Here is a 25,991-nt window from a genome sequence, read left to right as displayed (position 1 = left end):
TTTGATATTACTTCCAATAAGTACAATATTTATTAAACATATCTTCAGTTTTGTTACATAGTGTGCAACAAATTACAATATTCTGCAGCCACAAATTATATGCAGAGTATGAAGAAACTATTAATCAGATAGTGTAATCTTTCCATTTATAACTCTACCAGGAAGAACTAGCAAATCAGATCTTACATATAACGTCTCACTAAACTTTATGCATGGAAACTGACAGACACTGGTTGTGCTGTTTGATACAAAATGGCTGAACTTCATCTTCAGAAGACTAAACCCAACATCTAAACATGCCAATATAAACATCAAAACAAAATATATTCTAACCAACCACGGGAAACGATCTGGTATCAGGAAAGCAACAAGGATTACACACATTATTTTATAAACCAGCACACAAAGGTTTAAAACAGTTCTGAAAATGAAGTTAGCTGTCTTGAGTCAAGGGAATAAAAAAAAAAGTCAGTATTGACCATTTACAATCTCTGACCTTGTGGAAACGGTAAGAATCTGTTGTAGTGCAGCTACATACAGTACAATTCAGGCAATTTGTTTTTTCACTTGGGTTCAGATTGCGAATTCATTGCTGTGAGAAAAGGACGGAGGCGGATTTTAGCAGCAGCCTCCACCTGACTGCTTGACTGGAGTGCTCTGGATTTTAACATTGGACTTCTCCGCACCTCCAGCTGTTGCTCCAGGACCCATCCGCTTTTTAATCTCCGCTGCCATGGTCATGAAAGACTGTTCTACATTCGTTGCGTTCTTAGCACTGGTTTCCAAAAATGGAATTCCAAGGGAATCTGCAAATTCCTGAGAGAATAATAAGGCACAATGAACAATGGAAAGTCTCTCTCTGACCTAGTCTGCTCCTGCCTTCTGAAATGGGAATGGGGAACTCCGCTCACTGGCTTTTAGCAGGTGAGGCAGTCCCCACAATTAGAATGCAGTGTTAAAGTCAAACCCACACATACCTTGGCTGTTGTGTAGTCTACTACTTTCTTTGTGGTCAGGTCACATTTGTTCCCTACCAACAACTTGTTGACATTTTCGCTGGCGTAGCGATCGATCTCCTGCAGCCACTGTTTCACGTTATTGAAGGACTCCTGCAGAGGGAGAGAAAAGGGTGATGCAGCTCGGGACACCAGTGACCAACTGAGAAAGGGCTCGAGGCCACTGTTAGCTATAACTAAGGAAAGAAATCTGCTAACACAACGGTGCGCACCCAGTCAATGGGAAGAAGGACTCACAGGCCTGGAGTGAAAATAGCTTATTTGGAAAGGGAAACAGTTGACATTTAATGATAAGCAAGCCCAATTTTAAATTGAAATTTTAAAATATTGGTAAGACCTAGTTTCTGAAACGGTAAAATTCTGGTTTATGAGCTGGGTGCAGTGGCACAGCTTTAATTCCAGGACTTGGGAGACAGATACAGATTGATCTCGAGTTCCAGGCCAGCCCAGTCTACAAAAGCTGTTGCAGGTCAGCCCGGACTACACAGTGAGATCCTGACTGAAAAACAAAACAAAACAAAACAAAAAACTGGTTATGAAGAACACTAGTGTCAGCACTATTATTTGGCCTAGGGTGCACAATGGCTGACAAGTTGCTGGGCATACAGAAAGCCCTGATCTTAAACCCCACTGTAAGACGGGATGGGAGGAGAAATCTACAAACAACAGGTAAGGATTTTCCATTTTGTTTTTCACATAAAAATGTTTTACGTGAGGCTGGGCATGGTATGGTGGTGCATGCCTTTAGTTCCAGTGCTGGGGGACAGAAGCAGGCAGATCTCTGAGCTCAAGGTCAGCTTTATATACAGCCAAGACTACAGAGAAACTCATCTTAAAGAACAAACAAAAATTATGGTAACAGTCTACAGATGTTTAAAATTAACAAGTTACGTCTGCTTTGGGTTTTTACTTTACTGAGATGAGATCCTGCTCTGCTGCCTAGGCTGGTCTCAATCTCCTGGGCTCCTGAGATCCTATTTCAGCCTCCCAAGCAGCTAACTAGAGGCACAGGACATCATGCTAATGGAGCATTTTCTTTCCCTATTCATATTCCATTACCTTTTGCTTGTAATGGTAAATCTCTTAAGTTATCTCCAAATTAACTATCTCATTCAGATAGTTCAGATTTAACATTTGCTACAAGCAAATGAGTTTTTTGTTTTTATTTCTCGAATAGTAAAAATAAATTTCTGACCGAAAGTCTGTTCAAAAGCCTTCAAGGACAGCCAGTCCACACAGTGAGTTCAGGCTAGCCAAAATTACAGTGAGATTGTGTCAAAATCATCCACACACATACACAAAAGTAACTAACTTCCTGCTTTGTTGGTAGCATATAATATTCTCTAGAAACTTACCTGGTCTGTCACATCATACACAACTATGATGCCATGGGCTCCTCTGTAATAACTGGAGGTGATTGTTCGAAATCTTTCCTGGCCTGCTGTGTCCCACTATAGAAAAAAATCAGGGAAGGCAAACAATTCCATTAAAACATACTTGGGGGAACATGCAGGAGAAAACTGTAGATTACTAGGATTTGAAATGCCAGCAGTATTTAATGCTTACATTATTAAATTGCATTGCAAGTATCAAATATGTTAAAATCCAGAAGAGAAGATAATGCCTACGGTTTAGCAGGTAGTACTGATGCCAAAATTCTAAATTCTTTGAGAATATAAGCTATGCTAGGCTAGGCTAGGCCGTCAGTAAAACTAGAGTCCAGAGCCACAGCTTACTTCTTGGCTGCAGCCACTTGTCACAGACCAGGCTCTGCCACGCCCTAGGGTAACAAGGAGGCGCTATCTCAGTCTGAGCAGAAATAATGTAAGGAGAATGTTCCTTAACACCTTTGAAATGAAGCTCATTTCTTCTAAGTGGAGAAGAGCATGGAGGGAAGGTTCAACTGTTAAGAGGATATATTGGTCTTCCAGAGAACCTGAGTTCAATTCCCAGTACCCAGATTAATGCTTGTAACTAACTCTAGCTTCAAAGGCATCCAATGCCTCTGGTTTCTTCAGGCACATGCATTCATATACACATATGCTTAATAAAAATACCTTTTAATGAGAAAAGACAGATAAGATTGGCCAGCAAGAGCTATGCAAACCTGACAACCTGAGGTTGATCCCTGGAACCCATGACAGAAGGAAGAAACTATAAGAAGGTATCCTCAGGTCAAGTATGGGGACTGCCTATAGTCCCTGCACTGAGGCAACAAAGGCAGGTGGAGCTCTGTGGGTTCAAGACTAGCCTTTTCTATATACAGCAAGTTCTAGGCCAACTACGGTTATATAGTTTGAGACCCTCTTTTAAAAATAAAAATCCTCTGACCACCACAGATGTGCCATGGCACAGAAGTCCCACACACATGGTAATATTAATAGGGCCTTTTAAATTTTTATTTTGATTTTGGTTTTCAAAATAGGGTTTCTGTGTAGTCCTGCCTGTCCTGGAATGTTGTAGATCAGGCCATCCTCCAACTCAGAAATCTGCCTCTGCCTCTGCCTCTGTAATTCCTCCCCTGTGCTGAAATTAAAGGTGTCCACCATCATGCCTGGCTGACAATTATTAATTATGTTTTTAAAGACAAAAATGTGTAACACATTAGGATACCTTATCATTTAGATGCACATGTGCACGCATACACACACACAAAAACTACATTTGGGGAAATGTGAAAACTAGATATATAATATTAATGATAATTCTGTTAAATATAATGGTGAAACAGATAATAAAATGTAGATGCATATTAATTATAGTAAGTCTTTTTTTTTTTTTTTTTGTAAAATTGGGCATAGTGGTGCATAACTGTAGTCCCAGCAGCAGTGAGGGCGCAGAAGCAGGATGATTACAACAAATTCAAAGCCAGCCAAGGCTACATAGTAAGTCTGTCTCAAAACACCCCCAAAGCCTTTAAACATTAACAAAGGAAACTTCCAGATGAAACAGAAAGCAGCCAGGTGTGGTGGCACACACCTTTAATCCTAACACTTGGGAGGCAGAAGCAGGTAGATCTGTGAGTTCAGGGCCAGCTTAGTCTACAAAGCAGTTTTCAGAAGAGTCAGGTCTGTTAAATGGTAAAGAGAGGGAGAAAAGAAAATGAAAGCAAATAATATTCAAGGTGAGCAGCTACTTATCTAAAATCCAAAATAAAATCAATACTGGCTTCATTTCACTTTTCCCTCTGGAGTCTTCCAACCCAGCTCAGGGAGACCTGGCCATCATGACAGAGCATAAAACATGAAGGGACAGACTTAGAGCACTTGGAAGAAAGCACACGGCCTGACAAGCTGACATGCAGTGGGCTAGACGTACAATTTTGCATTTACATTCTTATAACATTTTCTTTTTGTGTGTATATATGGCATGTATATGTAGGGACCTAAGGCCTTCCTGGATTACACTCCACCTTACTCACTGAGCCCAGAGCTGACTGAATGGCTGACAAAGCTGTCCCGTGCTCCTGTAACCCACTCTCTGCCTTCCATGGATTACAGACAGGTGGGTCCCCACCTACAGCGTCTTCACAGGTGAACTCAGGTCCTCGAAGTCACAAGTACTACTGGACCATATCTGCAGCCCTTTCTACACACGCCCCAAATTAAAGACAAGCAAACCTAAATCTTAACAATACAGACAGGGGTTGGGGATTTAGCTCAGTGGTAAGAGCGCTTGCCTAGGAAGTGCAAGGCCCTGGGTTCGGTCCCCAGCTCCGAAAAAAAAAAAAAAAAAACAATACAGACTGCTAGGGAAGGTGCTTAATGTAACAGTGAATGTAAACTCATGCATTCCTTTTTTATTCTTTAGTAGATTAACAATAAGCATGAAGTCCACGAAGACCAAGAGAGAAATTTTATTTTATTTTTTTTCATTTTTCTTTTTTTCGGAGCTGGGGACCGAACTCAGGGCCTTGTGCTTACTAGGCAAGCGCTCTACCACTGAGCTAAATTCCCAACCCCGAGAAATTTTATTTTTATGTATGAGTGTTTTGCCTGCACGTATATCTGTACACTAAGTACATGCCTGTCGGCCACAGAGGCAAGAAGGCATCGGACTTCATGGGGCTGAAATTATGGTGTGTGCAGCACTGAACCCCCAGTGCACTGAGCCACTTCTCCACACCCAAAGGAAGAAAATTTTTAAGAAATTCAGAAAAGTTTGTCTCACATACTGTACTGTACTATATTTTAGGGAACCCTTTTATAAAAGGTACTTGAAAATGCAAGACATGAAAGTTCGATGCCAAAAGAAAAGTAATTAACTTGATTCACACAGCTTCAAACTGCAGAGGAATTCTACAAAAGTTAAAGGACACTGACTCCAGCCCAATATAAAGAATGGAGAGCTAGAGCCAGTAAACTAAAAGTACCTGCTTTTGAAAATGGTGAATTTCCTAAATATGTTTATGTAACAACACCAGATAAGGAAAGAAAATTCCTGTTAAAAACTCCTGTTACAGAGAGTAAACTGCAAGATCCTTTCCAGACAAAGGAAGTAACAAAATTAAAATATTTTAAAATACACAAATCCTGTAGAGATTGATGACCACATATTCTACTGATACCTAGGCTTGGATGGGTCCTCTACAATATTGTGTCACATAGCGTATCATACAATAGCATACCCCAGAGCCCACTGACCTGTCTCCAAGATCAGAAAGGGACACACATAGCAAGAGCCATGTAATTCTCAAAACTACCTCATAAATTAGTAAGCCAGGAGACAGTACGAGGGGTGGAGCTGAGCAAACTTGTTATTTTTCTAAGTCAACATCAAAAAGCTTGGCATACCCCCATAACCCCAGCACTTGGGAGGCAGACGCAAGCAGATCTCCGAGTTGGAGGCCAGCCTGACCTACAGAGTTCCAAAACAGCCAAGGCTACACAGAGAAACCCTGCCTCAAAAACCCAAGAGAAAAAGAAAAGAAAGAAATATCAAAATCAAAATAATAACTTTGACTCAAAATTCAGGACTTCAGCACAGAGCAAAATCCATTTCCATGAAAAGAGCAATGGTCAGTCTTCAGTGTTCCTTTACACTAAGCCTGCTCTACAACACACTAACTTCTGAAATTAAAACCCTACTTAAACAAACAAAAACTCCTATTAACTGTGCGCGTGCACACTCGCATGTCTGTGTGTCTGTGTCTCTGTGTGTGTGATGATACTCATATTGTGAACACCCTTGCCACACAGAGGTCAAAGGAGAACTTGCAGGAAGTCCCTTCTCTCCACACAGGTCCACACAGGTCCTGGGAGTCGGACTCAGGCCGTCCGTAACTCACCAAGCACCTGCTGGGCTGTCATACTGGCCCATCATCACTTTTTCCTTCTTTTTTTTTTTTGGGGTTCTTTTTTTTGGAGCTAGGGACCGAACCCAGGGCCTTGCGCTTCCTAGGTAAGCACTCTACCACTGAGCTAAATCCCCAGCCCCCACTTTTTCCTTCTTAACCTGTTGGCAGTTCCTAGACTCATGCTCAAGACATAGAAGCATTCGACTGGAGTGGGAGTGAGGACAGACAAGGTACTGAAGATAGCAAGGGAACACAGGTTGAAGATGGAGAGCGCTGGTTCTCCATCTTGGTTCTCCTAAACAAACGATTCTCTGAGCATCCTTTTTGTCTGAGAGTAAAACACGCATATTTAAGAGTTTCCTTCCAATAAAACTCTGTTTCTACAGTTGGAATATAGGACCTTAAAAAAGGAGAAACACTCACAGAACGAAACAGTCGCCTTTAAAGCAAAGAGGCTCCCCTAGGTTCCTTCTAACATGTGGTACCACTCAGCACAGGAGGAGACACCCAGAAGATGCCAAGTAACACTGTGAGACGAGGAGCTCAGACTTCTGACTTAGTAGGAGAAAAGGCTGACTTAATTAAGTAGAGTCTGCCTTACAAACAAATTTCAACAAAGAGGACGTGAGCTGTAGCTCCATGTGAACAGTGCAGACTTAGCATATGGGAGACCTCGGGTTCAATCCTCGAAATAGATGTTTATCAATAAGAAAAGTTAAGCCTGGGAAATGCTTTTTGGTCTAAAATCTGTATCAATGCATGACTCTTTTTAAGAAACTTTATATTCAACTTTGTTAGCATACTACATACATACTATACATTACCAACATAATTTCCAAGACCACTTACTATCTGAAGCTTGATTGTTTTCCCGTCTAGCTCTATAGTCCGTATCTTGAAATCCACACCAATCGTGCTGATGTAGCTTTCCGTATACGTGTCATCCTGAGGGACAGTCAGTGAAATCAATGTTTAACACAGGAGATCTGTTAGTTTGCTTACATTATAAACTAAGTTTTTAATCATCTGACTCTATCTTGTTTTATGTTCTAATTATCTCATTACAAAATACCAATTAGTTAAAAGTTTCTTTTTACTTTGAGATATTTCTCAAGTGTTTTTTTTTTTTTTTTTCATACATCTGTAATGGTTTGTATATGTGCTGCCCAAGGTGTGGCCCTGTTGGAGTGGGTGTATCACTGTGGTTTGGGCTTTAAAGTTCTCATTCTAGCTGCCTGGAAGTCAGTATCCTGCTAGTAGTCTTCAGATGAAGATGTAGAACTGTCAGCTTCTCCTACACCAGGCCTGCCTGGTGCTCGCCATGCTTCCGCCTTGATGATAATGAACTGAACCTCTGAACCAATTAAAATGTTGTCCTTGTAAGGGTTGCCTTGGGGGCTGGAGAGATGGCTCAGGGGTTAAGAGCACTGAGTTCAAATCCCAGCAACCACATCGTAGCTCACAACCATCTGTAATGGGATCTGATGCCCTCTTCTGGTGTGTCTGAAGACAGCTACAGTGTACTCATATAGAATAAGTAAATAATTTTTTTTTTTTTTTAAAAAAGAGTTGCCTTAGTCTGTTTACAGCAGTAAAACCCCAACTAAAGACAGCATCTCTTGGTAAATTCTTTACATGTCAGGAAAAGATTCTGTAATTGTCAGAGCTCCCCTACCCCTATGAGTTTTCCTAACTGCTAACCAGTAAAGTTCTTGAACCTCAAACATCCAATTCATTAACCACAAAACAGTGCTCATTTCATTTTCCTCTTAGGGATGGATTTCAGAGTCTGTTTTACAACCTGGTTGAGTTTTTAAATTGAAATTTAATGCATGTAAGGGATTCCTTGTTTATTAGTATGTAACTCTGTGGTTTTTAGTAAACATATAAAGTTATACAACCATTATTTAATTCCAGAGTATTTCACTACCCAAAAGGAGACTCATTAGCAGTTTCTACTGCCTTTTCTCTTTCAGATCATGGCAACCAAACTATTCACTATCCCTGGAGCTTTGCCTAGGGAACACTTCGTAGACATGAGAGTCTTGCTGGTAGCTACTGCTGGCCTCAGACACGAGCCTCCTACTCAGACTTTGGAATGCTGACATTACAGGCATACCACACCTTACTCAGATTAATAGTTGTTTTTTTAAGTATATTACTTTATCAAGTTGTTCGTGGTGGCGCACACTTTTACTCCTGCACTCAGGAGGCAGGGATCGGTAGATCTCTGTGAATTCAAGGTCAGCCTGGACTGTAATATTGAGTTCAGCAAAGGATACATACTAAGACCCTGTCTCAAGACAAATTACTCAATGTCTGTGTGTAGACATGTGCGTGCCTAGTACATACATGTGGTGGTCATAGGACAATCTGTGTTAGTCAGCTTTCTCCTTCCACCCTGTCAGTCCTGGGGACAAGGCTTAGCTCATCAGCCTTGGCAGCAGGCATTTTTTTTTTAACCTGCTGATTCATCTCACCAGACGTACTGCTTCAGGTTTTTTTTTTTTGTTTGTTTGTTTGTTTGTTTTTTTTGGTTCTTTTTTCCGGAGCTGGGGACCGAACCCAGGGCCTTGCGCTTCCTAGGCAAGCGCTCTACTGCTGAGCTAAATCCCCAACCCCTGCTTGTCAATTTTGTAAACCAATGTTTCTCTTTTTGGGGACATGCTAGTAATCTCAGTACTTGGGAGTCTGGGGCAGAAAAGTCACTTAAAATCTGAGGCCATCCTGTCTAGGAAATCAAAGGCCAGACAGGGATACACAGTGAGGCTCTACTTCAAATGAAAGAATTCATGAGGGGCCCTGAGATGGCTCAGAGAACAACACTGACTGCCTCCAAGCCTAACAACTTGAGTTCAATGTTGTTAGGACTCAAAAAGTACAAGGAGGAAACCAGCTCCTGCAAGTTGTCTCTTGACCTTCGACCTGCTACTATGCTTGTGTGTGCTTCTGCCCAGGCACACATACATAGAAAAACAAGTAACTGGTTGGGTTTCTGGGGGGGTTTTGTTGTTGTTGTTGTTGTTGCTGTTTTGGTTTTTTTGGTGTGTTCTGTTTTTTGAGACAGGGTTTCTCTGTGTAGCCTTGACTTCTCTCCACAGACCAGGGTGACCTCAAACTCACAGATCCACCTGCCTCTACCTCCCAAGTGCTGGGAGGCTGGGATTAAAGGTATGCACCACCACCCAGAGTAAGTAACTGTTTTAAAAGAAGTTTTCATTAAAAGCAATTCCAGAATTGGGGCTGGAGAGATGGCTCAGTGGTTAAGAGCCTGGCTGCTTTTCCAGAGTTCAACTCCCAACAACCACATGGTGGCTCACAATATCTTATGATAGGATCTAATGCCCTCTTCTGGCACAATGGTGTACGTGCACATAGAGCACTCACTCGCACATAACTTTTTTAAAAATCCAGACTGGAACGACTAATCATCACAGAACTGTAAGGCAATACCTCAGAGTACTCTGGAAACAATGATGGACCTCAACTTAGTCAAGCCAGACTCTAGTAAGAGCAGTGTATGACATAAACTGCCAGGCAGTGAGGTAGCCACTAGCCCCAAGTGGCTTATGAAGTAAGGAACTAATTTTAAAAAATTTTAAATTTAAAAAAAAATTTAAAAAAAAAAAAAGCTACAAAGAACTATGTTATCACAGCTCTAGAGCTTAATCTGAGTTACAGGATTGTACGTGTCACCTCAACACATGTAACATATAACAGCCCACTCTGCCGGCTGGTAACACTTCTCTTTAGTCTTTTAAGATATGGCTCGAGTCTGTCTTTTCAGGTCACTTTCAATATAGGCCAAGGCCCTCATCTTCCTCTCCTCCTGTGTGGGACTCAGCAGCCTTCTACAACGAGCACTGGACACCAACTTTATCTCATACTTCCCTGCACTTCTTCCTTGGCCATTTCTTTTCTTTTCTTCTTCTTTTTCCTCTTCTTCTTCTTCTTCTTCTTCTTCTTCTTCTTCTTCTTCTTCTTCTTCTTCTTCTTCTTCTTCTTCTTCTCCTTATTATTATTATTATTATTATTATTATTATTATTATTATTTCTTCCTCCTCTTCCTCTTCTTCTTCTCCTTCTTTTTGTTTTTTTTTTTTTTTAAACTGACTTCAAGCCCAAAGTGACGCCCGCTCTTCACCTCCCAAGTGGGAAGATTACAGGCAATGCACTACCAGAGCCAGCTCTCCCTTGACTTTCTTTTAAAAACATTTATTTTAACAATCAAAGACACCACTGGGGGTAGGGGCGCGTTGCTTGGGAGCACTTGGGAAGAACTATATAAAATTGTTTGATTTTTGTCTAAAACAAAAACCACTGCATTATTTGACCAACTAAGCACACTGCTATGTGTAAAAAGTATTTTAACTTCAACTTACCGCAAACCTAAGGAGAAGGCAAGACTTTCCAACCCCAGAGTCGCCAATCAGGAGTAACTTGAATAAATAATCACTGCAAAGAGAGAAGGGAACCGCATTTATAGTAAGAGCGTGTGGCACCGTAAGCTCTACAAGGAAGCAAAGCTAATGACAAGCAACGTCATGAAGACTGCAGGTCCTGAAAAGCCAACAGCAGCCCTTGGTGCACAGCTGAACTCCAGTAAGGCAGGCAATGCCACCATGGGCTCTCAGATGAGTGGGCTTCCTCTTCCAAAGAAAGTACAACAGGAAGCTCATGATTCCTGTTCTGAGAGGACCGAGGAGCCTTACGCTAACAAAATCCCAGCCCTCTACCCTATCAGAATAGAGGAGGTTATGCTCCTAGTAAAATAAGCCTCTCCAGGCTTAGTGGCCCAACCCTATAATTTCAGCAAGCACTTGGGAGGGGGAGACTGGAGAATCATGAGTTTTAGGCCAGCCTCATAACAAGTTAGAGGTCCAGCCTGGAATATATGAGACCTTCTCACAACAACAAAAGTCTCTCTTTCAAATTCGAAAACCAAATGACTCACTATGCAGAATAATCCTCCAATGAAATAATTTCTATGATCCTTTTCTAGACTTAGGTCTAATGTCCCCTCATATGGCTCCATGGTAAAGAGCACTGGCTTTTCTAGCAGAGGACCCAGGTTTGAGTTCCAATGCTCCCAAGAACTCCATTCAGTCCCAAGAGTTCTGATGCCCTCTTCTGGCCTTCCAGGGCACTGCATAACATGGTGCACAAGCAGACGAAACACCCATACACATATTTAAAGCATGTGAAAGCCTGTATTTTGAATGTTGAACTCTAGAAACATAATAAAAATGCTACCAACATTTTAAGCTTATTGAAGTAAGTCTTCAGAGACCTGGACAAGTAGGTTCTGGCGATAGAGATAATAGCTATGGGGAGAGAGTTCACCAAGCATATACACTCTATATTAAATCCCCAAGCTGGGTGCTTGGGGGGCATCTTGGCTCTGAAGCAGGTTATGGTGGCATGCCTTAAGGGGCCAAGGTAGGACTGCTAATCTACATGGAGAACTCTAGGCCAGCCTGGGCTACAGGGTTAAGACCCTATCAAAAAGGGTAGGAAGGAAACTTGCTAGACTCTGATAGATAGATAGATAGATAGATAGATAGATAGATAGATAGATAGATAGATAGGCAGGCAGGCAGGCAGGCAGGCAGGCAGGCAGGCAGGCAGGCAGGCAGGCAGGCAGGCAGGCAGGCAGGCAGGCAGGCAGGCAGACATAGATATAGATATAGATATAGATATAGATATAGATATAGATATTGTCATCAGTGTAACCATAATGCCTAAAATGAAAGGGAAATTTTTCTTAAGTTCTGTTGGGACGGTTTTGATTTAGCTTTAGTTTTTAATCACTATGTATCCCTCGATGTCCTGAAACCTGCTATGTAGATCATGTTGTTCTCCAACTCAGAGATCCAGACTCTGACACCTAAGTAAGGAGATGAAAGGCATGTGACACTACATCCAGCTTTCTTTTTACATTAACTGTGTGTGCTCATGCACACGCCACATGGAGGTCAGAGGACACCTTGTAGGAGTTAGTCCTCTCTATCATGCACATTCTAGAAAGTTAACTGAGGCTGTCAAGCTTGATGGACAAGTCTTTACCATGGAACCAATTTCCTCGTGCAGAATGAGAATATTTGAAAGAGAAACTTTAACTTTCCTTTAGTTATGCCACTAGTAGAAACAACAGACCCCAGGGAACTGAAAGATCCCCCAGGGATCTCATGCCAGGAAAAGAAAAGCACAGAAGCCTGGTGCCAGCACACAGTCCTAGCCATTTCTCAGACCACCTTGGGATGAGAGACTGAAGCCGGACAGTGACAGGCAAGAATTCACCTTGACAGAGACTGGTTGGTTGCATAGAGAACTCTGGCCTCTACTTAGACCTCACCCTCATGTCAGAGCCCTAAAGAGGGACTCAAGGTGTTGCTGGATCTCTTTGCCCTTCTTCCCAATGTGTCATGCTGAATAAATGTCCCCCTTTCTGCTTTTTGCTATTAATTTGGCTCTTTTCACTGGCTTGCCAAAGATGAGTGGCCAAACCTAGCTTGTTGGGGCCACTCGATGGCACAGGCTTTGATTTTGATTCTGGTATCCCACTGCTAGGACTGACTCAAATAAGCACCACTTAAAGATGTCTTCCCGACCTAAAGGCAGCAGATGATCCCATCCCCCGCAGGAGTCCCTGTCCTCCCTAAGCCTGACTACTCTCACAATCTAAGCACACCCCCAAATCAAGACTCTGAGTCATTTCAGAAGGTACACTTCATTTTGAGCTTTGTTATTTAATTAAAAAACAGCTAATCTATTAAGACTAATCTTTATTGTGGAAACTATAATTCCAATGTAAGCAAGTTGTGACTATCCATAAATTGTTACCTATCTCTGCTTGCAGAGCTGTATTATTAAACATCTTTTTGATTTTACCAAATTACCACAGTATACTTACTCCTAAATATATCTGAACAAAAAAATTAAAAGGAAAAATCTAAACTGCTAGTGAGCAGTGAAGCAGAGGTCACAGAAGAAAATAAAGGGCCTTTTTGAACAAATCAGTGCTGGGGCATACCGGTTCAGCTGCCGAACACATGTCTATCACACATGATGCTCTGCATTATACACAGCTGCACACCCCTATAACCCCTGTAGTTGGGAGGTGAAGGCAGGAAGATCAGAAGACTCTAGACCAGGCTGACATACATGAGACCCTACCTTTAAAACAAACAAACAAACAAACAAACAAAAAGTTTCAGGACGGAGATGGCTCAGTGGTTAAGAGCACTCGTTGCTGCTCCAGAGGCCCTAAGTTAGACGCTCAGCGACCACGTGGCCGCTCACAACCATGGACACTGCATGCACATGGTGGATGGGCATACATGCAAACAAAACACCTATATACATAAAAATAGTAAAATGTTTTCATCAGTAAAGGAGGCCTGGGCATGTATATATAACAAAGTACTTGCCTAGCACACGCCAGACCCTACATTTCATGTCCAGGCCTTTTACAAATCAAAAAGAAACACAGATAAGTTGCCAAATTTGAGATTTCCAATCTGACACTGTCTGAACAGCATATCCTCCCTAAGCTGTCCTGAGTCCTGTTACAATAAAGGACTGAACTGGGCCACCAATGATGTCTGAGGTGTCATTGCCTTTTTAAAGAACTATTGATTTTATATATTTGAGTACACTGTGATCAGACACACCAGAAGGGGGCATCAGATCTCATTGCAGATGGTTGTGAGCCACCATGTGGTTGCTGGGAATTGAACTCAGGATCTCTGGAAGAGCAGTCAGTGCTCTAACCACTGAGCCATCTCTCCAGCCCAGTGTCATTGCTTAAAGATCAACCAACGACTCTGGTTTATTCAGCACAATGACAAGGATGGAAGATATAGAAACACTGTTACTAGCTATAGCACTGACCTTTTAAAAAAAGCATTTAACGGGGTTGGGATTTAGCTCAGTGGTACAGCGCTTGCCTAGGAAGCACAAGGCCCTGGGTTCGGTCCCCAGCTCCGAAAAAAAGAACCAAAAAAAAAGCATTTAACTTAACATAGTCTAAAATTTTGCGAGCCACCATGTGGTTGCTGGGAATTGAACTCAGGACCTCTGGAAGAGTAGTCGGATGCTCTTAACCGCTGAGCCATCTCTCCAGCCCAAGAAAGATTTTTTTTTTTGTTCTTTTTTTCGGAGCTGGGGACCGAACCCAGGGCCTTGCGCTTCCTAGGCAAGCGCTCTACCACTGAGCTAAATCCCCAACGCCATAAAATTTTGCAAATCTTATTTTTGAGCATGGAGTTTTCAAGTAAGTCAAAGCCATTACAGAAGCTGGGGTTGGTGGTGCATGCCTATAACCCTGCACTCTGGAGGCTGAGGTGACAAGACTGCCACCAGTTCAAGGCCAGCTTGGGTTACCTTGGAGACACTGTTGCCTCAAGACAACAAAACAAAACCACAGCCAGCCAGCCAGCCAAAACTAGGGGTAATATTAAATAAAGAGCCTAGCTCCTAAACCATAAGCTTTACTAGCAAAACAGAGGCATGAAAACGATAATTTATAATCATCTTCACTCAGGCTTTTTAAAAACATACAGGAGCAAACTTTAAGGCTCTCTCAAAGGCAAAGCCAGAAAAATTTGAGCCACAAAGTATATACAACCACATTTTGGATTATAACTCAAAAAATAAACATATAAATTACTCTATTGTGGTATAAATGGTTAACTAAATAATTTGGAGAAACAGCTCTTCCTTATAGAATCTCCATGCACATACAGAAGGAAAACAGAAAACGAGTAGATCACCAAGAGGAAAACCTGCAGGCGAAGTTAAATTAGTAGGTACAACTTAAGAGAAAAATAAGGTATTTGTGTGGCTTCAAATTACATCCTCCCAAGTGTTGATTGCGCTGGCGGGCTTTGTTGTTTGGGAGAAACTTCTTATGAAACAGGGTCTCATGGAGCCCAGGCTGGCTTCTGACTCCACAGGAAGCAAAGGCTGCCCAAAACCTCTTGATCACCCACCCTGACTAAGAGCTGGTTTTACAGCCTGGCACCACACCTAGCATTGCATTGCTGATTTTAGCAACTCTATCCAGTAACTGCTTTAAATCCTTCTTCCCTGGGAGACGGAGCAAATCTGGTCAGTATCTAATAAAACAGACAAAGGGGGAAGACACTTTTGAAGGACACTAGTGTTCAAGGGCACTAGCGGTTCTCCAAACTTAAGTCATTTACAATGCTGTACAGATATTACAACAATGTTCCAGTAATAGCATCACCAGAATGAAAAGTCAAATCCCATACTGGTTGTCATAAGATTTCTGATACAGTGCAATGAATAGAAAAAGCACTGATTTCTGTAGCATTTTCCCAAAATCTATCACCTTAACCAGTTATAAATTAACCAGATGAACTCATTACACTTGAGAGGCAGAGACAAGGATCAATATAAAATAAAGGCAACCTAGTCAGCTCCAGGTCAGAAAGGACTACACAGTAAGACCCTACGTCAGAAAGGGGGAGTGGGTGTGGCTGGAAGGTGGCCCAGCAGTGACTGCTGCAGAAGACTAAGGCTCTGTTCCCAGAACCTGTATGGCAGCTCATGAGAATCTCTAACTCCACTTCTAGGGAATTCGACACTCTCTTCTGGACTGTGCTGACATCAGGAACACTTGTGGTGCATATACATATATGAAGGTGAAAACCAAACACATAAAATAAATGCAAATGAATCCTTGAAAAAGAAAACTAAAGCAACACGCAAATGTAAAGTGAGAGGCAGTCTAGGCACACTTCAAAGATATCCAGACTCAGGGCTGAGGACAGCTCAGTAGGAAGAATGCCTGCTTAGCATGCATGAAGCCCTGGGTTTAACCACCAGGACAACATAAACCCAGCCTGAAGACCCATTCCCATACTGTAATCCTAGCCTGTAGAAGATAAAGGCGGCCCATAAACTCAAGGGCTCACTCAGCTAAATTGTGAGGTTAAGGCCAGCCCGGAGAAGAAAGCTATCTTGGGGCTAGAGAAATGGTTCAGGCATTAATAGAACATACTGCTCTATCAGAGGATTTGAATTTGGCTCATAACCATCTGTAACTCCAGCTCCGGGGGGATCCCATGCCTCAGTCTTCCACAAGCACCTTCCATTATCATTCAAACAGTCCTATACAGATATACATATACACAGATAAACTAAAAAGATAAACTTATGGGGCTGGAGAGATGGCTTAGTGCTTAAGAGCACTGGCGGCTGTACCAGAGGACCTGAGTTCAATTCCCAGTACCTACATTGCAACTCACAACCACCAATAACTACTTCCAGGGGATCTAACTTTCCTGGCCTCCCTGGGCACCAGCCACACACAATACAGATGTGTATACAGGTAACACACCCATCCACATAAAGAACAGAAAAATAAAAAATAAACTGTAAAAAGGAACCTGTCTCAGCAATAGTGGTTCAGAAAGCAAAGGCAGGAGCATCTCTGTGAGTTCAAGGCCAGCCTGGTCTACAGAATGAACTCCAGGACAACCAGAGCTATGCAGAGAAGCCCTGTCTCCAAAAAAAAAAAAAAAAAAAAGAAAGGAAGAAAGAAAGGAAGGAAGGAAGGAAGGAAGAGAAACAAAGAATTAATGAATGTCAACATCATTAAGCCAAGCAGAGTAGCACATGCCTATAACCTTAGTACTCTGGAGACAGCAAAAGAATGCTCTCCTACAAGTCTTCAGTCTGCTTCAGGCCAACAACGGCTAGCTACATAAGCAAGATCCTGTCTCAAAAAGACAAAAGCCCTACAAGTGCCGAGACAATCAATGAAAAAGGAGGGACATCGGAGAACAAAGGTAACTAATATAAAGAGAGCAATCCAGAGTAATCTGGATCAAACCCTAGGCCAGAAAAAGAACATTCATGGAAACAGTGATGAGTCAGAAATTTAAAAACCTCAATTAAAAAATAAAAATAAAAAACAGCCGGGCAGTAGAGGCTCACGCCTTTAATCCCAGCACTTGGGAGGCTTTGAATTTGAGGTCAGCCTGGTGATCTACAAAGCAAGCTTCAGAATGGTAAGGGCTACATAAAGTAACAAAAAAAAAAAAAAAAAAAAGGGAAAACAAACAGCGCAGCGCAGCACAGCACAGCACAGCACACTTGTAATCCCAACACTGGGGAGACTGAAGGATCGCTGTGGCTTCTTGCCAGCCAATCTAGCCAAACCAGCCCTTTTCTTTACATGAACCGGTGAACAATTTTGACACTAAGTCTTTGGAACTGAGATTGACTTTTTCAAAAATACTAATTAGCATCTGTTAATTATACATTATGCATTTTAGTATGGCATTGCATATCTATCTTGGTCATACTCACATGGCCCTCCCTCTCTTGTCCTACTTCTAAGGGTCACTGATCCTCTTCAACTAATACTCCCTCTACTTCCATTGGAGGTGGGGGTGGCAATGAACTTCATTAGTGTTGTTTACAGGAGCACAGGCACCTCGTCAGTGGCTACACCACTGAGGAAAATGAATCTCCTTCCCCCAGCAAACAGCTCCGGAAGACTCTCAGGGAAGGCTGTGTTGGGAGGGAGAAGCCCTTGCTGATCCATGACAGGAAGCCAATGGTTCAATCTTGGGAAGGTCTTACATAAGTACTCATAGCTGCTCCAGGAGTTCAAAAATGCTAATGGCTTCCATGGCTTTTCACTCTCAGAAAGACTTCACAACTTCTAAGGTCCCAATAAAAAACATGCAATAGACAAGAAAGAGAAAAGCAAGACAGACACAGTATTTAAGAGATCAAAGGCCACCTAGACCCAACTATAGATGTCGTATTCCATGACTGCGGCCATCTCTGCATTTTAAGTTTAGAACTGGAATTTACAATTCTACCTTAGCCTTCTCAGTAGCCTACAATTACAGGCATGGACCACCATGTAAACTTCACAAACCCTCTTGTCAGAACTGTGTACCTAAGACTCCCAAGGTTCCCCTGCCTACTCTAGGAGTACAGGAACATGTCATTAGTCCCTACTCAAAACAGCCTCTCTCTGTTTTTAAATCTCTCTGTTGGAGTCTGGTGGCAGGCATTTAATCTCAAGTTAACTGGAAAGCTAAAACAGGAGTATCACAAGTTCAAGGCCTACCCAGCTACAGAGCGAGTTCAAGGCCAACCTGAACTCCCCTTTTGACCAAGTGTTGAAATACAAAAGAGAAAAGTTCAGTGGCAGAGTATATGCCTAGCATGGAAAACGGTCTAGTAAAGCCCCCAGTCTGAAAGCACGTGTGTCGGGCTGGGCATGCCTCACTGCCTGCACTCTCACAGAGGGCTCAGTTCAAGTCACAGCACCCACAGGAAGTCACCACCACCTCTAACTCCAGCTTCGGCAGATGACACCTTCCTACAGACATGCATGTACCAATACACATGAAATAAAAATAAGGCTTTTTAAAAGTGTGTGTGTGTGTGTGTGTGTGTGTGATAAAAAATTTTCCATGAATTTTAAAGTAGATGTTTATCTAAATGTTATCTGGCTTAAATTTAAAAATTTTAGGGTTGGGGGGATGCATTTGGAGACCATAAATTCAATCAATGTTGGCAACAAAAAGCAGGGTTTTTTCCTTTAAATTATATTCTAGGGGTGCTGAAGAGATAGCCCAGCATTTAAGAGCACTAGATGCAGAATGTTCCAGAGGATCCAGGTTCAATTCCCATAATTCCAATTCCAGGGAATTCAAGTCCCTTTTCTAGCTCTTCTGACACCAGGCATCCATTAGGTGCAGACAAATAAGAAGGAAAAACACCCATAAACATAAATATCAATTTTTAAAAAAAATTAATCATATTATAGTACCAAAGCAGCAATTTCAGCCCCAACTTCTACAGGAAAACAACAGGCAGACCACTCCTTTCTCTTTAAAAGGCAGAGGGAGCAATTTACCAATGTCTCTTACTAAGACACTCCAATGTGAAATTCAGACAGGGTAATAAAAAGTAAGTCACATCTAAAATAGCTCACATAATGGCACTCAGGTTTTGGTTTTCTGTCCTTTCCGACTTTTCTCTGAGACAAATCTGTAGGCCAAGCTGCCCTGGAATCAAGACTGGCTTTAAACTCCTGACTCTCCTGGGTACTGAGATTTGCAGCCTGAACATTTAGTAAAGGTTCCAAAAGCTGCCTGTCTACCTGACAACCACAGACATGATGCTTCGGACACTAAAATCACATTCCTCACAGTAAGGACCCAAATCACCTTTCTTCCAATTGTTCTACAAGGAGGAGGAGAGAATGACAGGGGCCATCTGCCTGGCATGTGCAAGTACTGGATTTGACTACCAGCCACATACACACTCACAAACAAAACAGTAAAAAGCAGTGAAAACTACATGAAAGCCAGGAATGATATTAATACACTGTCAGACAGATAACTGATTAGTCCAATTTTATTATCAAACACTTAAAAGGGAAAGGCACTTAATTGAAACAGCTCTATTTCAGAAAAGCATAAAAGTGTAAAAGACTGCTAACATTTTCAGGAAATCTGGAGTCTCATTTTAAAGTGAAGGAGGAATAGGAAGAAAAGATCACTGTCATTAAACTGCTCTGCCCAACCCCAGAGAAGGTTGCTCACTTTTAATCAGAGCATCTGGGAAATGGGTATTCAGTCATTCCCATCTACACAGTGAGGTTTGGTTTGGTTTAGCTTTTTAAATTCACTATGGGGGCTGGGGATTTAGCTCAGTGGTAGAGCGCTTACCTAGGAAGCGCAAGGCCCTGGGTTCGGTCCCCAGCTCCGAAAAAAAAAGAACCAAAAAAAAAAAAAAAAAAAAAATTCACTATGTAGGCCAGCCTGGCCTCAAACCTCAGGCAATCCTCCTGCTTCAACCTCCCAAGTACTGGAATCATATGATGAGCCACCGTGCCGTGCTACTTTGTCACCTTAACTAATAAACAATCATGAGACTTCAGCTCAATCCTTAGGGCCCACATGAACTTACTCTCACAGACTGTCTTACACACACACACACACACACAGAGTAATAAATATAAATTTTTCAAGCACTGGGATTAAAGTCTTGCGCCACCACCTGGCTCTATTAAAAATTCTTTAAACTTTGGTGGCTTAGGAGATGCTTGTGTGTCTGACAAGCATGGGGACCAGAGTTAGAAAGCATCCACTTCATTTAAAAAACAAAACAAAACAAAACTGGTGTGGTGTCCCATACCTGTTATCATCTCAGCACCAGGGAAGTAGACAAAGGAAGATCCCTGACGCTAGCTGGCTGGCCAACCTAGCCATTTCTGTGAACCCCATATCCCAGTGAGAAACCTTGTCTCAAGAAAATAAATAAACAGGGGCTGGACAAGTGGCTCACTGGTTAAGAACACTGGTTGTCCTTCCAGAAGATCCTAGTGTGGTTCCCAGCAACCACATGCAAGCCCAAACAATCTGTAATTCAGATGACTGCCTCTTCTGACCTCTTGGACACTGCATGTACACAATAAGGGGGAAACACTCAAAAACACAAAATGAAAATAATAAAAGGTAAAAATTAAATGGAAAGCTCCTAAGGAATGAAACCCAAGGTTGGCCTTTGACCACCAAATGCATGCAGGCATTCGTACACATACACCCAACACTCATACATGCTCATACATACAACACTCATACATACATGAGAACACACATGCACACACAAAGCTTAAGGTCTGTGTTAGAGCTCAGCTGTAGGATGCTGGATAGCTTTAACACGCAAAGCTATAGATTCAAATCTCAGCACTCAGCAGGCAGAGACAGAAGATCAGAAGCTGAAGGTCATCCTCAGGTATAAAGTGAGCTTGAGGCCAGGTTGGGATCCTTGATAATTTGTCTCATGATAAAAAATAAATAAAACTTCCCTAGAAGCTAATAGATTATGACAACTACTTCTTGTATGAGGTTAATTAGTATCAAGTCTGTATTTATATCTGTCTATCTCTCTTTTGAGACAAAATCCCTATGTCACCGTTGACAGTCTAGAATTCTCTAATATAGACTGGGGTGGTCTTGAACCTTCAGTGAGCCTCCTGCCCTGCCTCAAGTGCTCAGAGCACAGGCTCCTCCACTCCTGGCTCTGTTTAGCATCTTCAATCAGTGTGTTGGAATAATCACTGCCTGCTTCACTCCCTAGCTCTGAAAATCAAATCTTGGGCCAGCAGCATATCTCAGTGCCTATAGCCATGACTAAAGACAGTTACCACCCCAGAACCTGCATAGTAGCCAGAGAGAACTGATCCTGCAAGCTGCCCTCTGACCTCCACCCATTCACTGTAGCAGTCACGTGCCCCCTCTCCAAACATACAATAAGTGTAAAATGTCAAAGCTGTCTTCCAGATCTCCAGAAAAAAAAAAAAAAAGTTTTGGCCCTTTCCATATACTTTACCACACAGTTCACATCACACTGTCAGTTAAATGCAAGTGCCTCAGACATTACTCTTAGTTAATATATGCTTGCACTTAAAATAGTAATAAAATATCTATCATCACCTCTAATCTTGAGCAAGTTTCATAAATCCTTTCCTCAAACTCCTGGTCAATTTACTACACAGTCTAGAATGCAAATATAAGCCAGATACTGGCATGCTTGAGAACTCAGGAAGAATGACTAAAGCACTGTCCATTCAGGGCACGGTGACTCCTATCTGTAATGTCAGCACTTGGGAGGCAGAAACAGGAAGACTGCTGCAAATACAAAGTCAGCCTCATTTACAAAGGGTGTTTCAGGAGAGCCAGGACGACATCACAAAACACAAAAAGAGTTATTAGCCTTGCTATTTATTAGCCATTCCTCTTCCATTTCCTCCAGAAAAATCTCCCCTGCCTCACTTCTGTGCTAATAACTCTCCTTTTTTAGAGAGCACGTTTTGCTCTCTAAAATTATTTGTTTAGATTATTGGGGGAGGGACACACATGAAAAGAACAACCTGCAGGTGCCAGTTCTCTCCTTCCACCATATAGGTCCCAAGGATGGAACTCATAAAGGTGGCAGATGGCTTCCTCTGCTGAACTACCTTACATGTCTCTTCTAGAACAGTCTTCCAAAACCCAACAGCCAACCAGAACAAGTGACTCTGCCCTAAAGTCACACTGTCCTGACCCATGCTGCACATCTGCATGCTCTATCTCCTAGTATCTGACATGTATAGAACCTATTTTGTATGTTATGTTATGTTACAGGCCCCTTGAGGTTAAGGTTTACACTCCTAAGTCCTAGCTTGCTTTAAAATGATTTATACTGTTTACAACATGATCTGGATAGCTGTCCTTTTTACATACTCATGGACACACTACTACCTTAATAGGTAGTAAAAATGACTGTCTCTTGTACTACTTTATAAAAAGAGAAATAGTCTAAGTAACATCTAACTTTGGTCATTTATAGTTAAATCTCTTACAGTATTTAAAAATATAAGAATGCGGTACATAAAATAAATAAATAAATCTTTTTAAAAGATACATATAACAAGGGCTGGAGAGATCGCTTAGTAGTGAAGAATATTTCTCTTCTTGGAGAAAACTCTAACTCCATTCCCAGCACCCACATCAGCTGGTCACAAGTACTCTAACTCCAGTGCCAGGGGATGTCTCTAACCCAGCAGTCCTCAACCTGTGAGTGGCAACTCCTTTGATGGGGGTCAAAGGACCCTTTCACAGGAGTCACATACCAGATATCCTGCGTTATCAGATATTTACATTATGATTCATAACGATAGCAATATTACCGTTATGAAATAGACATGAAAATGCCATGGGTAGGGGTCACCCCAACATGAATTGTATTGAAGGGTCATAGCATTAGGAAATTTGAGAAGAATAAAAATATTTAAATACATATGTAACAAATATAGGAATCTTCTCAAATAGAAATTAGAAACCTTCCTAACAAATCCATGTTCTTCTCTGTTTCCCTAAAATCTAACTAGGAATCCCAATAACTTTTCATGACATGTCATGGAACCTCATTCCCTAAACTGATTTTGTGCTGGGAGAGGGGCTGCCACCACAGTAAGTGTGTCACCATATGAACTGTTCCCAACTTCTTAAAGAAATACAAAAGCCTGGGTCAACCACAGAGCTCTGTGGATAAAGTGCTTATCTGAGTTCAGTTCCCTGAAGCCACCCACAAAGGGAGAAAGAACAAGCTCCCAAAATCTGTCCCGACCTCTGCCGCAAACAAAGTGGCACCTGTGCACCTGCAATCACATGTGTCACAATAAAAATAAAGTATGTAAAGTTCTACCAAGATACCAAGACTTCTGCTTAACCCAAATGAAAAAGCACATTTCAGTATTAAACCAGCCTTAGAAAACTTGAACTTAGAATGTCTTTTGCAAGAGCCATGTGACACACACATGACAAGTCAGCTGAGCTGATGGATGGACCTTTCCTGGGGACACACTTAGCGGGGACTGACCAAAGCAACAAATAAGCCCAGGTTTTAGGGCAGTATTGATTTCTCTTATTAAAAAAAAAAAACAAAACAAACAAACAAAAAAATCCCTCTCCCTTAAAGATTTCTGACACTAAAGTATAATAAAAATGACATCTCTTCGAGTTATTTTCATATATGGAAGCCAGAGGAGAATTTTAGGGTCAAAGAGAGAGCCCAACAATATCTATCCAAGAAAAGACAAGAGCAGTTCCCATGAAGGTGCCAGGTGTGTCACATCTGCTAGAGTGACTTCTTGAGTAAGCAAGAAAAAGGAATGCATTAACTTTTCATGACACGTCATGGAACCTCATTCCCTATCTACAGGCATTCAACCAGGTAATCTAAAACCTACAGTTCTATCATCAAAGGCCCCATTAGTTTCTTTTCAAAATTGTCTGCAAACTTGTACTTTAATTTGGTGGTGCCAGGAAGACGTTTCTAGTTTATTTTTAGTTCAGTTTTGTTGATGTTGTTAACCTACCGGAAACAAAAGGTGACTGAGAGACTCATGTGTCCCCCTAAAACAAAAATTTCACAAATGTTCAGGATTTTAGAAGGGTCACATCTCACAATTCTTACACAACTCTTCCAGGAGACAAGCCCTAAAGGAAACTAAACATTGTAAATAGCTTCTCGCCATCTCCTCATTCCCCTCAAGCCCACGCAGTCCCAAGAAGCATCCATATTACCAGAAATCCAACCGTGAGAGAGCTCTAACAAGCTCAGGATTTACAAGTAAAGCTGGTTTCCTCCCTGTCGACGCTGACAGCTCCGCAGAGCCGGCGCAGGGTCTGACAGTGCCCTCTAGCAGAACTCTCCCACCTACCTCCCCTTAAAAACAAGTCCTCCTCCAGCCGTCACTGCCTCCAGGGACGCGCCCTTCCTGGCCGCTGTCCGAGGCCCACTCCCCAACGCCCGGCCGCGGCACCTAGCTCCCCGCCGGCTGCGCCCCGGACCCGGCCCGGAGGCCCGACCCCTCCCCGCTGCGGCCCTCGGCCATCAGACAATGGGGCCCTCGGGCTGCTCCGTCTCGTTCGCCTGGTCGACCTTCCGAGTGCTGCGCAGCGAGCCTCCAGGCGGCCCTCACCCCAGCTGGACGCCCTCACCCCGGCCCGCCCCGGCTCTCCTGCACTCACTATTCGGGATTCATGCTGGACATGTCACTGCAGCTGCCGCCGCCGCCACCGCCCTTGCTGACGCAGCCGCCGCCCCAAGCCTCCGCGCCACGGGTAAAGGAAGGGGAGGAATGAGCTAAGCTGTTCCGGTAGAGCAAACGTCGACCCCACTCCGACCCTTAGAACACAATCAGCAGCCGCCGCCACTCAGTGATCGCTTCCACCCAAAATGGCCGCCGGCGAACCAGGAACTGGGGAAGCCTAGGCCAAGGGGCCTGTCGCGGCCCAGAGGGCGGCAGCGTCGCGGGGCACGCTGGGAAAGAGAGTCGTGAGCACTCCGCGCGCTGGGCAGCCTGACGAGGCCGAGGGCAGCCTGCACTCGGCTTCCCACTAGGCCCCACGTCCTCTACGCATGCGCCCTTGCGAGCTTGTCGCCCGCCCCGTCCCGATTCCCTCACCCCCACACCCCGCCCTTCCTGCTCCCCTCCCCGCTGGCCTGCTGGCTAGGACTTCGCTCGGACTCCCCCTAGCGGATTGGCTAAGGTCGAGCGGACTGTGTTGATGTCATCAGTGAGACGTGGCAGCAGGGCGAGTCAGTGCCCCACGGGGAGGGGGAGGAGGAAGGAACCGGGCGGAGGGAGGTGCCGCAGCCGAGGGGGAGGGGGCTCCCAGGAACGCTGGGACGCGAATGAGGCGGGGTGGGGACAACTTGACGAGTTCTGCTCTGGCAAGAACGCAGTGGCCAACCCCATCAGAGTCTGGGGCTGCTCTAAGGACAAAAGGAAAGTCAGGTGGCCTGTGTAGCCTTGGGCTTTCACACTCACCCGACTCCTTTTCTGATTTTTTTTTTTTGTTTTTACCGTTTTACTCTAGCAACTTGATGTTGAAATAGCTGCAAATGGACCCTGCTCCAGTCTCTCTTCTGCCCCCGTCCATTTGCACACGCAATCAGATTTACCTGTCTGAAACTGCTCCTCCATCTAGACCTCCCAACCTTTGAAGGCTCTGCATTGTGCTTTTGAGACTCAGGCTAAAATGAACCTTAACCTAGTCTTTCTACTTGAGGCCTTAAAGTTGAATTGGTTTTTGGGGTTGGGTTGGTTTGTTAAGTTTTGGGGGTTG

The 25,991-nt window shown here is 43.0% G+C and overlaps 1 protein-coding gene across 2 annotated transcripts; it reads right to left on the bottom strand.

The window, feature by feature from the left end:
• Positions 1 to 25,185, bottom strand: Rab1a (RAB1A, member RAS oncogene family). 2 transcript variants are annotated; one of them, NM_031090.3, is made up of 6 exons: positions 24,891 to 25,090; positions 10,695 to 10,767; positions 7,162 to 7,257; positions 2,372 to 2,467; positions 978 to 1,109; positions 1 to 816 (listed from the first exon to the last, which is right to left on the bottom strand). In NM_031090.3, the coding sequence occupies exons 1-6, from the start codon at positions 24,911 to 24,913 to the stop codon at positions 619 to 621; spliced, it is 618 nt and encodes a 205-aa protein (NP_112352.2). In that variant the 5' UTR covers positions 24,914 to 25,090; the 3' UTR covers positions 1 to 618. The 2 variants fall into 2 exon arrangements, with proteins under 2 accessions (NP_112352.2, XP_038948414.1); XM_039092486.2 differs by lacking the exon at positions 7,162 to 7,257 and having other exon boundaries at positions 24,891 to 25,185.
• Positions 25,186 to 25,991: the final 806 nt, after the last annotated feature.

This window comes from Rattus norvegicus, chromosome 14, assembly GCF_036323735.1.
Source record: "Rattus norvegicus strain BN/NHsdMcwi chromosome 14, GRCr8, whole genome shotgun sequence".
NCBI classification, from domain to species: Eukaryota; Metazoa; Chordata; class Mammalia; order Rodentia; family Muridae; genus Rattus; species Rattus norvegicus.
The sequence above is the reverse complement of the archived record's forward strand: the minus strand, read 5'-3'. Positions and strand labels throughout refer to the sequence as shown.